We start from the raw sequence: 13,999 nt of genomic DNA on the forward strand, positions 1-13,999 counted from the left end.
ATCCCAATTGTCCGACCAAGAACTGAAGTGGCGATGGGGGGGATTCTGTCATTTTCTTGATAGCACCACCTATCACTGGGAGGAGAGGAAGCTATTCCTTCCTAAGACTTGGAAAGCAGACTACCACGGAAAAGCCTGAGATGCCAACCAAAGGGTCGGACTTTGGGTCAAAGCTGTCACCTCTCACAAATAAGGCCTGGGCCGTACGACGTGGTGCGATGGGGCTCAGTTGCATGACTCTGTCCGAAGCTGCAAGCGAATCGAACTCAACCTGATAGTAGCCACGCCCCAAGGGATGAATATTAGCGATCTTTCCAAGTGTGCGAAGAAGGCTTGCCTGTAATAACAGATCCCTGAGCTGTCTGCGCGCCAGGCAGCTACCCACAATCTTGCATGCCAAGGTGGAGGCCTCCAAAGATGTGACTGTCGAACTGAGGAGCTGGAGGTCTGCTTCTGAAAAAGAGAGGCAAGGGATGGCAGCCTCGGTTGGGGATGACGGAGGGGTTGCTATGGAGTCCTCCTAGTGGTTCAAGACCAGAAGATGCCGAATCTTGCCACAAAGAAAAGTGCCCGAATCTAAAAGCACTAGACCAGATAGACGAGGAAGAGGGTGGGGGAAGGAAAGGAGGGATAAGATGGTGAGGTGACAGCTCACAGCATGGCAGGGTGCGCGGGGAGGCGAGGAAAACAGGCAGCGAGGAGGAGAAAACAGGGCAAGGCGGGGGCTTAGGTGAGGGGGCTGAGGCGAGGAAGGCAAAGCTGGGGGCTGAGGCGGAAAAGGAACAAAGCTGGGGGCTGAGGCGAGGGAGGGATAGCAGTGCGAAGGATGGGTTAAACGGGAGGGGGAGGCGGAAGAGAAGGCGATGAGGGAATGGGCGCAGGAGAGGTGAAGGCGAAGGGCCACAGTGCCACAGCGCAATGAGGGAGGGGAGGCAGAGGGATGAAGTGGAGGGAGGGACAGAAGGGGGTGGGGGGGTGGGCACAGGTTGGAGGCAATGGGGGGGGCGCTGGAGTGAGGCGAGGGAAGGGGGGGGCTGCACACAGGAGAAGGGGGGCGATTGCGGAAAGGTGCAGTCGCGCGCAGGGGAAAGCTCCAGCTTCACTCTACGCAATTGTGAAACTCAAGTGAATCAGATGACATAGTTCTTATCTCAGCAACTTAGCAGAGGGGCCATAGAGACACCTGGTGGATGCACTTCCAAAATTTCTTTGACTCTTTCCTTTTGGCCTGCTCAAGGGCAAGTCACGGGGCAACTTTGGTTAGGAAAAATTTCACATGAAAGCAAAGCTTGTCATGCATGCAATTTGGACATCTTTTTGCATATAAAGCTAGGAGGGTAAAACAATTGCTTTTTGGTTTTGCTTCTCAAGTTTTATGTTTGATGATTCTACCTCACAACTGTTAGTACCCTTGTTTTGTGAATATAGGTTGGATAAGTTTTACAATTGGGAGCCAAGGCAGCTGGGTGTGATGGTATGTAGATTGGCAGATAGAGGACCAATCTTTGAGGTTACCTCTCATGGCTTTGAAGGAAACATAGACATGGGTCTAGTAAGGAGTCCTTTCATCACAAGTATTTGCTTCTATCTCTGAAACTCATCAATGATGGTGTTGCACAGTGATGGATTTTATGGATGACGTGTATGTAGAAATCTTGTGGTGACTGTAATCTAGAACTTCGTTATTTGTAGAAAGCATCAGGTGTCTACTTTGATTTTTTTTGGTGTGTGCGCACGTGCATGCATGCTTGCCTGTAAGTCAGAAGAGTTCATGTGGTCAGCTGTAAAGATATTTACAGCTTAAATTTTTGAGAGAACAGAAGACTTGCGAACTTACTAAAAGTGCAGCAAGTTCTGTACATATATGGCCTGCATCTAACCATGGCAAAACTGGAAAAAAGTTCTTTTTTCCTTCTGCTCAATGTCTTCACACGTGTGGGCTTGGGGTGGGCAGCTTGTTTCCACTCATAGCCACTTAGTTGTTGGCTGGCCAGAACCGGACACCTTCTCTTGTGGGCAGCCTGGACGCTGCTCTCCAGCCTTCCAGAATATGCCTGACACTTTGGTGACAGTGCGGGCAGCTAGTTTCCACTCAGAGGCACTGACTTGGACACCTTCTCTTTTGGGCAGCCTGGACGCTGCCCTCCAGCCTTCCAGAATATGCCTGAAACTTTGGTGATGGTGTTCAATGTCATATTCTCCGCACTAGAATGGCAGCTGAAACTGGCCGAGTCAAACAATCAGCCTAAAGATTTATGATTGCCAAAATGGGTAGAGTCTATTGAGATATGAGCCTACAGAGGGGAAGGATTTCTCCAAGGCTCATCTCTTGGGGGGAGGTTACAAATGAGGGGTTAGCAGAAGGTCCACAAGGGCGCTTGTAGCACCATGTGGTGCCATTTGCGCCTCCAGAATTGATAATGTCTGTCCAGATTGCATGGGCATATTCTGCAGTTAAAGCCAACCTTGAACACCCATGCTGTCTCAATGCTTGTTTTCCGTTGATACTCCAGGTGGAGTGCCAAGCCTGTGGTTTCCGGACACCTTCTCTTTTGGGCAGCCTGGACGCTGCCCTCCAGCCTTCCAGAATATGCCTGAAACTTTGGTGATTGTGTTCAATGTCATTCTCTGCACTAGAATGGCAGCTGAACTGGCCGAGTCAAACAACCAGTCTAAAGATGTATGCTTGCCAAAATGGGTAGAATCTATTGAGATATGAGGAAAGAAAGAAAGAAAGATATATTAAGCGTCTACTAAAGACCCAATGGGCCTATGAGACCAAAGTGATACAATAATGTCCATGGCATATCTCATCATGGAATGGAAAATAAAACAGAAAGAAAACATAAATATAGCTATCTCACTGGGGTGATACAACTGAGGGGTTAGGAGAAAGGCACAAGGAGGCCTGTAGCACCATGTGGTGCCATTTGTGCCTCCAGATAAGAATTGTCTTGGACGCAAGATTAGCAAGAAAGCTGCCCTTCCAAATCTCTGGAAACATTCTCATCTTCCGTGAAAGCATTGATAATGTCTGTCCAGATTGCATGGGCATACTCTGCAGTTAAAGCCAAGCTTGAACACCCATGCTTTCTCAATGCTTGTTATCCATTGATACTCCAGGTGGAGTGCCAAGCCTGTAACGTCCTCTTTAGAGTGAAGCACGGGGACCACTCCATTGCCCAATCAACCGCTCCTTGGGAGATAAAATGGGTGGTAGTGGGTGGTAGTCAAGGGGTGCCGTGCAAGCTAAGGTTCAGTCCACTTCCAAGGTATATGAACCCAAGAAACTAGATCAGTCCTCGAGCCACATGAGCTAGGATGCAGGATCAAACATTGGAGTATAGAAAATCTGGAGACCAAGGGAGAGTGTTGGAAGTGGTGGTTTTACACTCGTGTTAAATTTGGATGTAGGATCTAGTGAACATCAAAGTCTACACAATCTTGAGACCAAGGGGGTGTGCTGGAAATAGTGTTCTTGCGCTTATGTTGAATTGAGGAGCACAGCTTCTTGTGACATGTGCTTGATCATGGAGGCAAGTATATTTATGGGTCATTGGACTTTAGGATGAGTTGTGGGATGGAGATGATAGATGAGTTGAGGTGTCAAGTGTCCAGATAAGGCTAGATGCCATATATATATTGATGTACTTAGAGCTCAGTTTTGTGTGAGATGAATCAATTGAACAATACCAGGAAAGGCTTTCATGTAACGGTTCCAAGGGAGGATGATCCTCCAAGGGGTGGAGTGAGAGTGCCAGACTCAATACTGGGGAAAAGAAGACCAAAGAAAGTGTTCAGGGATAGGGCATGAAGGGGTAGGGGACAAAGTGGAACAGATGCACATATCTTCATCAGATTTGGAGTGGAATTGGAGAACAGGGCAAGGTTTTAAGTGAAAAGGTTGCCAACAAGGGAAGGATGACAGGTTTGGGAGTCCATGAGGAGACAAGGGGATGATGATAGTCATCTAGGGTCAGGTTCGCAAGGGGGGATGACAAGTTTGGGAGTCCATGAGGAGACAAGGGGATGATGACGGTCATCCAGGGTCAGGTTGAAATCTTGTCATCAAGTTTAGCGGGGGGTGGGTGGGATGTCGTGTGCATGATATGTACATGCTAATCCTTGAAGGGAAATAGATAAAATTAGATTTTGGACTTGATTATGGAGCTACTGTAGCTATTATTGGCAGGGAAGATACTATGGTTGGACTAGGTGGTTGTTGGCGAGGAGAGAAAGAGAATGGTCAAGTGTCGGCTGCAGCAAGAGAATATATTTTGTCCAGGGACTGGCCGAAAGCAAGTCGGCCAGCCCACATGGTCTTCAAGGTCCTATATATAGCAGGTGCATAGCTCACAGTAGATCATCTCTCACCTACTTGGGTGTTAGGTCCTAGACTAGGCTTAGATTAGGTATTGCTAGCTATATCTCTCTTTCTCTCTTCTCTCCATCTCTTGCTTGCATTTTGCATCAAGTTGTTTTTGAAAGATGTTCAGGGCTGAAAGAAGACTCCCAGAGCTTCCACATGTTACAAATTATATCAGTGCTCTCTAGGCATCGAATGTAAACCGTGAGTAGTTATATCATACTCATGTGTGTCTGGCGTCTATCGCCCCCCTGCTACACCACCACCACCAAATTCTTGGCATCACAGCCATCACTCAAGAATCTCGTCATCACGGTTAAGTGTTCACTATTAATATTGTAAGTGGTGATGTATAAAGTTATGGCACCATGCTCACACTCTACAACACCTAGTGTAGTGCAGTTGTAACTTGTAAGTTGTAACATTCTCACCTCATTTAGGAGTCTTTGTCCTCTATCACTAACATTGGACAAAACAGCTAGATCACAGGTTCAGCTTTCCAAGAAGCATCTGCTAACGAAATAACTAGAAATATTGATGTTACAAACAATCACTTGAGTGTGGAAATGACTTGTCTTCTTTCAATACTTGAACATGCATCCCATATTGTGCATGTCTATACCTTCTTGACTTTCTTGGACTTTGAAATAAGTCTAGACAATTCTCAAGAGTCTTCTTAAATTGATGCTCACCTTTTAGAATAGCTAACTTGATTTTTTTAAGTTCATGTTACTCTCACTTGCAGTTCTTAACACAATCCCAACACCAAAAAGCTGTTTGGGACACCCTTTTCCTCAAGAGGAATGAAGCATATCTTATGCATGTCAAAGAAGCATTTGAGTTTCCTTTTACTAGTCCCAGAGGCAATGTTGCTCAAACTCGTGGAGTGCCCGCATGATGCGTGGCAACCGACTATCCCGAGTCATGTGCCCACCGCAAGACTCTCATGGGGAACCAGCCATAGAAAAATGAAGCATCATCCGTGGGCGAAAGCTGTTCCATAGCCTCTTTCAAAAAACAGGAGAGGACGTGAGCACATATACCATGGGGGTGTGTATTCCTTGAGCTCAAGAGAGCTAGGCTAAAATTGTGTCATGACAGTCCATGTGTTGAATCGAACTATATGTTATGTTGAGCCGAGGGGAATTTTAGGGGTCAAGTGGATCTATGAGCTCACCAAGGAGTGAATCAAAAAGACACTTTCGGGGTCACGTGGCCCTGTGTGAAAGTTTCTCTCTAGAGTTGTTGTGTAATGGAGAGAACCTAGTGTGGTCAACAATTTGATCTTGGTAGTAGCAAGCTGGCTGGCCAAGACAGTGCACACTTCATTCCTTAAATGGATAAGAGGTGCAAGTTTGAACTTGGTATGGTTGTGATGATGTAAACTTCGTTCCTACAGCAGAGAGGCAGTACAAGAATTATGTTATGTCTTAGTGCCAAGTGGTACAAGTTAAAGGTTACAAGTAGCAACGAGGCTACGTGCAGCCCGAAGGCAATGTGGGTTTGGCGGTGGATTCTTTACCTTGTGACCATAGTTGTCACGGTACGAAAATACGATACCGTACGATACGATACCGTATGGGAATTTTTGGTACGATATGAAATTTTCGGATACCGTACGATAAAATACGGTTTTTTTTTAAACACTTACAAACTATGGAGCTTCAAGCTTGAATGTGAGGGAAGGTTGGGGGGGGGGGGAAGAGTCTACAGTGCGTAAGGAACCAGAACATGGAGATGTGTCTCTCCCAGTTGGATCTCCCAATTGTCTCCAAAAAAGAACCTGCATGGGTAATGCAATACTAAACGTCTCGCAGTGTAGCGTTTATGACTAAGGGACCGTCCTTGCACAAATACGAGCAGTGCATCTAGGGTGATAGGTTTGGGGACTCCTCTCTAGATCAAAATGGCCATGTCCAAATCTTCTCCCTCGTACATAACTTGAGGATCTGATTGTCTAGCCTACCTATACCAGGGATCTCCAAGTGATGTAGCAAGATTCTCTAATCCTACCAATCAATCGTACACTACCAGTCTACCTTGCCTGATTTTTTAGGTCTCTCAGCAACCCCATATGGAATACTGAGTGGACACGAAAGTTACGAAGTATTGTGGGCATTTGGGATCTTGTTAAAGCAGGATTTCTATATATTTTTTAGCATTTGGAATTTTTTCTCAAGGTGGGGGGGGGGGTAACTCATACCGTACGGTATCGTACCGTATGAACAGAACGGTACGAATGGGTTTGTACCGATACGAGAAACAACTATGCTTGTGACTGTGGACAAAGGGGCAATTTGCTTTGTTACTTGGCACAACTGAGCCTGAGCCATGAAGGTTGGTGCAGTGCTTCTCTTTGAGGACGACGGAGGGGTCAAATTTCCCCTACTGATTTAACCCTGATATACACCATACAGCCATATGCTGAGACATTCACACTACCGGATCACTGCAATCACTGCTGGAGAGGTCCAGCAGCCGCATCCCCATGGATTCCTCTGACCCCCACTAATAAGAGGTGGGAGCTTGTCAGTAGCATAGTTTCCCAGCATATATGGTGAGCGGGCCCGAGTGAGACTATAGAGGACATGGCCAAGAGGCTGAAAGTTCTCCACCCAAAATGCATTTACTTGTTCCCTCTTGGTAAAGCCAAAAGATGACATTTTTCATTCTAGGCCCAAAGCCCATTCTATCCATTACCCAGGCTATAAAGTCCTAGTGCATTGTATCAAAGGCCTTGGCTATGTCCACTAGCACGATGAGAATATCCTGCTGTGTATACTTGGTATATTCAATGCCAATATATGCATTTGCTATATTGTCAGTGATTTATCTTCTAGGGACAAATCCATACTGCGCTGGATGCAAACCTGCATGTATGACATACTTTATTCGATTCCTCTTCATCACTCTCCTATAATTTTCCATCCCTTCCTCTACGTCCCAAATTCTGTCTTTCACCATCCTTTCTGGATCCTGAGCCATTCACCTTGCCCCAACTCCATACCCTCTTCATGCCTTCCGAGCTCTCAGAAATGGGTTTGGCCAGGCTGTCTCCATCCGCCTTCCCGATGTAGCCCCCTTTCTATGTACGCACTTCATCACACATTTTCCTGCAGTTCCTACTGGTCATCTCACCACTACTATCATCACTCGGGGTATTGGCCCTGATCATCCCTCTGTTTAAACCCACTGTTCTGCTTCTCTCATCACGGGGATTCTGCCGACTGATCTCAGTAGAACCATTATGTCTCTTTTGGCCCCATCCTCTTCTTCATCGAGCCACTGTTACCTACAATTATATGCCATTTTCCACTTTTAACTCCATCACCCCCCTTTGTTTGTCTCTGTTCACACCACATAGGCATTTTACTGCCTTTGTTTATGTCGTCCCTTTCCCTTTGTTCATTTCATTTATGAGAATGTCCGCTAGATGTGCTGTGGTTTCCATACCCACCACAATAAACCCGACACGTGTACTTTCTCTTGGCACTTTCTTACTTATCTCTTGCAACAACCATAAGCTTCATCCCCCTCCAACTGTCACTTTCCTGTTGCTCCTCTACCTAGTTTATCTGTAGAAAATATGAAAGCAAGAACAAAACTAGAAATGAAACAAGAACAAATGAAAGACAAAGAGTTACCTTGAGATGAGTGTAGACAAGACACAAGATGATTTATTCATTGATGTGACACCTACAATTTATAGGTGAGAAGTACAAGATTGAGTAGACTCACTTATGGGATAAATGTAGAGGTGCCACATGGCACTAGACTCAAGACACAAAGACTGAAACTAGACTAGAGAAATAGTACACCTAGTGTGCACTTATTTCCAACACCCTCCTTAAGTGGACACTAGGAGGAAGACAAAAGACAAGACTATAACATGACAAAAGATAAGACCGAGACAGAGAGACTAGACAAGGATTGAGAGACAAGCTAGAAGACAAGATGGACAAGACTAGAAGACAGACATAAAGACTGATAGACTGAGAGACAAGACATGAGAGACAAAAGATCTTGAGACACCCCTCCTCAAGTGATATCCTCATATGGGTCCACAAGGATAGGGACAAGATGGATCTAAAACAAGACACAGTCAGATTGATAGACAGATAGACAGACAGACAAGACTAGATAGACAGAAGACTGACTGTAGACAAACAGATGGACCTTGAAGACATCCCCTCCTCAAGGGCAATCTCTGCCTCTTGGGTAGGGACAAGAGAGAGGTTAAAAAGCATAATGAGTAAGACACTAGAACCCCTTGACCTACATCATCGGTGGTCAAAGTGGTAGACAAGAAAAGGTGCAGTAATCAGAAAGCCCACTCCTCATCATGTGAGGAATGAACAGCAAGATCTGCTGATGTAGATGTTGGAGCAACATGGGCTGAGGTAGATGCAGGGGCTGATGTAGAGGTTTTAGAGTAGCAGTCCTTCTCCCGGTGATTATCACGGCCACAAATGGTGCATGGATGAGCCTTGAAGCAGTCCTTCTCCAGATGATTAGTTTTCCCACAATGGGTGCAAGGCTTTCTTACTTTAGAACCTCCTTTCTTTGCTAAAAATGCAGTGTCAGTTACCTTTTGTTGTTTTGTTCTTTCCTCTTCTTGGAGAGCATTGATGATACCCTCAAGAGTAGGATTATTGTGATACTTGAAGGTAGTGACAAGAGTAGCATAGGTGTCAGGTAAGCTTTTGCAATAGCAATATCTTCGGAGATGGGTGACTTCACTGATGCAAGCTGAACCATAAGACTGCGAAAATAATTGACATGAGAGGCTATAGTAGCTCCCTCTTGCATATATAGATCAAAGAATGAGATCATAAGTGCAATCTTAGAGTTTTTAGAGCGGGGTCCAAAAAGGATATCCAAAGTGATCCATGCTCGAGAAGCAGACTGTATGTCGGAGATGTGATGAATGTAATCATCTCCAAGACTGAGCAGGATGATAGCATAGGCTTTGTCATTCTTGGCAGTGGGAGCATAAGTGATAACTTGCTCAATGTCGGAATCTTCGGGAGCAGCATGGTGAACAACGTCCCAAAGACCTTCTTTCATAAGATGGCACTTGATTTTGATTTGCCAAGTATGAAAGTTGGAGCCATTGAATTTGTCGATAGACATGAGAGAATGAGTAGAAGAGGCCATGTGGGAAGGTCTTACCTCTTGCTAAAATGCAAGGGCAGTGTCTATTCCCTTACAAGATTGCAGAAATGAATGAAAGAAGAGATCCAAACTGTTTTTAGAAGCCGGCTCTCTCACCACTTGTCAAGGCCATAGCATGTGACAGCCCATCGAAGCATGAGGAACTAGCAGTTTGCAGATATGAGGATAAGAAAAGCACTGACCAGCAAACTGAAGGAGACAATGCACAGTACCTTGTGGATTCTTCTCACAAGAGGAAGCGATGGCAGAACTGAACTGCCTTTAGATGATGCGTAGCCTGTAGATGAAGAAACACCGCCTCCAGCAGATAGACGTAGGCTGCTGCAGAGATGTAATACAGCTCCTGTGAATAAGCAGTACAAGTGCTGCTCATCCAGAGAGGGAGGCCAATAGTAGCTGCAGGTATGGAGTGATGCGCAAACTGTAGAGGATGAAGCGCCAGCAGAGCAGCAACTTGGAAAACAGGCCGGCGCAGGAGTGCGCAGCAGCTATTGGGAAACAGGCCGGCGCAGGGCGGACAGCAAAAAAAAAAGGAGCAGACAGACAGTTCAGGCCGGCGGGCAACTGTTCAGAATGTGAATAGGCTGGTCCTAAGAGCTGAGCGCAGCTAGGGAGATGGTGGGCAACACAGGGCAGGAGCAGCCTGCTCTGATACCATGTAGAAAATATGAAAGCAAGAACAAAACTAGAAATGAAACAAGAACAAATGAAAGACAAAGAGTTACCTTGAGATGAGTGTAGACAAGACACAAGATGATTTATTCATTGATGTGACACCTACAATTTATAGGTGAGAAGTACAAGATTGAGTAGACTCACTTATGGGATAAATGTAGAGGTGCCACATGGCACTAGACTCAAGACACAAAGACTGAAACTAGACTAGAGAAATAGTACACCTAGTGTGCACTTATTTCCAACATTATCCTCTCCTCTTCCAGCTGCACCACACGTCCATGCTTGCATCCAACGGCACCCTCCTGATTTCCGCCGGCACCATCACACTTCTCATTCCACCTCCATGTCGTATCGGTCTACTGCATCCGTACGGGCTTCCATCGACCCCTCTTCCATGCCATTCTCTTCCTGGATCAGAGCGGGTTTCTATCACCCCCACTTCCCTGCCACCTCTTTCCACTACCACCACCACCACCACTTCTTCTACCATCTTCTCCATGGCTCCCAGCACCGCATTTCCTTCCAACCACACAGTGGCACCTCGCCAGCAGCTGTTTCTACCTCTCCTCTTTGGCGGAAGGAGGGCCAACTGTCACAACCTCACCACCGGGCAACTCTCATGGTCTTTCTTCCTCCACAGTGCCTCTACATTCTTTGGAGGTTTTTGAGTTTCCAGATTCCCCATTCTCTTACGATGCCCAGGGGAACCTTTGTGCTGAGGATCTCCCATTCACCAGGTTTCCTGACCCCCCGGAGCGGCTTCGACAGCCTTGACCCTGCAGTGCCTGCCGTCTTGTCCATGGCCTGGATGGCCTGTGTGTGGATCTCCACCTCTACTCCTCTTACCTCACCGAACTATCTCATCATATTGGTGCTGGACCGTTCTCAGGCTCAAGACACCATGTCAGCACTGCAATCAGAGGTTTCCACACTCCGAGCAGAGGTCTTCTCCTTGCAGGCAACTCGTCCATCCTCTCAGACACAGAATACCAGTACAATGCTTCAAGCAGAAATATCTTCCTTACAGGAGGCTGTATCCTCTTCACAGATGGCTCTCTCTTCCGCTCAAAAGCGTCTTCAGGTTCAGGAGGCAGAGCTCACCACTCTTCATGCTGCCTCATCTCAACAGGACATGGAGGTAGTTACATTACGAGCTCAGGTAGCAGAGTAGGCTGGCCTTTGACAGTCTATCCAGATGCTTGTGGGAGGCTTTCTCATTTCTCCATCTACCGCGCCTCCTGGCTCCTCCAGAAACACCCCCAGCAGGCCTTCAGCTCCATGACACTGCATCATTTATTTTTTAGCCTTTCATAGTTATCTTGCATTGTATCTTTTAGGCCTCAGCACATCCTCATATTTCATTGTATATATTATGACACACATGACAGACAGTTCATACTTTGGTTTTATAAGCATTCAAGTTTTTGTTGTTTCAATGTGCTTCTTCTCGAATTGTTGTTAACTGCTTACGAGTGGTTGTCTTCTCTTCTTAGTAATAGACATTTCCTTGGAAAAACTGGTCTAAAATTGTGATAACGTTTTAGGTAAGCAACTGTTTTAATTCGTGATTTTTTTAAGAAAATACTCAATTTGATCCTCATGAATAATTTGGCACAGGTGGAATGGTTTTTGCAGGTAGAGGCCTTACTACATTAAATGCTGTCTCTAGCAAAAAGCATGGGCAAGTTATCCAAATTGACGATTTAGACAATAAGGATAGTGTTTTTACAGAGGAGTTACACAGTAAGCCAGTGGGTTTTGGTCATGGGAAGATCTATGACACCTCAATGGAAGACAAGCTTTTAGAGGAAATTGAGCGTGACAAAATAGCACAAGCTGCCACTTTGTTAAAGAAAAAGAATAATACAGGAATCAAGGATGACTCTAAAAAGTTGGATAAAAGGACAAGTGAGTGATTATATTTATGCTCGTGTAATGTGTATCTGCCTAGTGAACTTAGTGAATTGATATGATTTCTTGAAGTAGGACTTCATGAGGAATTCAATGCATAAAACATGCCGTGCTTGATAATTGGTGTCCCAAAGATATGCCTGTGACTATAGTCTTCAAGATAATTGAAGATGTATTGCCATCCCTGATTTTTTTTTGAATTGAAATGTAATCCTAAGAAACAACAAAGCTAATTTGCCAAGAGCCTAGATTTGGAGATGTGTCATTTTTAATTGCTTGAAGCACGTAACATGTCCCGATCTCAAGGAATAGATAAGGGCGCTGGCAATCTGTAGCTTCAGGACAACTAGTCAAATTGAGCTTGTTTTAAAGAAGAGAATCATGGTATATGATTGATTGGTTATCCCTAAAGTTAATTTAACTTCAGTTTCAGGATTATTAGAATCAAGCTTTACTTTTGGTAGGGAAAGGTGTAGTACTTTTTGGGTTAAAATGTAGATGTAGATGGCTAGCTGGGCCCCCCTCACTCCACTATCCCTCGCCTCCGGCCGTTACCACCATCACCCCATCTTCATCAACTCCACGGCCTCAATGGTCGTTGCCTTCTCCCTTCTCTCTGGCATTGCCGTGCTTTCCGACTCCACCGGCCACCATCACCGCTAGTACCCTCCAACTTCTCCGACCGCCAACTTGACCGACACTCACGACGTGCATAGCCACCATGGCCTATAAGTGATACTCTTGGCTCACACGTCTCCCTCCCTTTCCCAAGGTGAGAGATCTTTCTTGAGCACTATCTCCCCGTCCCCCATGTACTCTAGATTGGAAGACTTTGTAATAGATATCATGACGGGTGTGGATATCAAGGTAGCCTCCGACAGGCAAGCGTTACATGGAGGATTGTAACCTATATGGAGTACAGCATGTGTATTGTGGAGGGGAGTCACCTTGCCCGTAGAGAAGAGAGTAGCATATTGTGGTGTACGCATCATGTACAATTACTCTCCAGGTGTAGATGGTAAGTGCATTGTACAAACTCAGAGGTGAATGAATATCGTGTTGCTCGACTCTTGTCTGCTATTGCTATGATGTGTTAAAGTGTTGTGGTGTGAGTGTGAGAGGCTAATTTGGGAGGTTATGCAGTGCGAGATAGTCTGGTAGCACAATAGTAGACGGTGTCAAGGAGAGGGCTTGCAAGTCTAGGTACTGAGCAACGACTAGTCCTTGGCAGGTATACATCCCAGAGAGAACCCCCAACTCCCTCTTCCATCACCTTCTTCTTTGTCCATGCACCTATCTGAAGGTGAGCGGATCAAGCGGCACGACTGGTGGAGTCATCTACATATAGAAGAACAAAACTTGGCAATCACAGTGGGACTGTCCTAGAGGTGAAGGATAGTTCTCATTTTTTTTTTGTTCTATTTGAGTGTTGAGTGAGTGTAATGCGTGCCCCTAAAGCGTAGAGCTTTTGGTGCCAATTCCCCTCTAGTGCGTCCTCTCCGAACCAATTGTAGGGTTCTTCCTTGCTCCCTTCATCTTCCCACATTATCTACTTCTCCTACCCTTATAGTGGCTCCACTAGGGCAGAGCCCTTGGCGATTGTTCTTTGTCATGGAGGTGAAGCTGTCGACCTTCAAAGGTGCTATCACTGAAGAAGCTGAAGACCATGTGCAATGGTTTCTCATGGTGTGCGACTCTCATGGGCTCAACCGAGATGATGCATGTCTAGTCTTGTTCTCGACTACGTTGGAAGAAAGTGCAGACCGGTGTTCTTTGTCATGGAGGTGAAGCTGTCGACCTTCAAAGGTGCTATCACTGAAGAAGCTGAAGACCATGTGCAATGGTTTCTCATGGTGTGCGACTCTCATG

General features: G+C 45.8%; 1 protein-coding gene across 3 annotated transcripts in view; it reads left to right on the top strand.

Moving 5' to 3' along the window:
* Nucleotides 1-13,999, top strand: part of LOC147621300 (uncharacterized) — a 101,432-nt gene that overhangs the window by 63,984 nt on the left and 23,449 nt on the right. For 2 of the 3 annotated variants that reach the window (XM_086824010.1, XM_086824009.1), the window contains exons 3-4: nt 1,429-1,574; nt 11,837-12,127. In XM_086824010.1, the coding sequence (XP_086680136.1) occupies nt 1,429-1,574; nt 11,837-12,127 (437 nt within the window). The remainder of the gene's footprint in view (nt 1-1,428; nt 1,575-11,836; nt 12,128-13,999) is intronic. The other variant, XM_086824011.1, reaches the window with a different exon arrangement.

Source organism: Cibotium barometz, chromosome 30, assembly GCF_041138505.1.
Source record: "Cibotium barometz isolate CiBa-2024 chromosome 30, ASM4113850v1, whole genome shotgun sequence".
Classification (NCBI taxonomy): domain Eukaryota; kingdom Viridiplantae; phylum Streptophyta; class Polypodiopsida; order Cyatheales; family Cibotiaceae; genus Cibotium; species Cibotium barometz.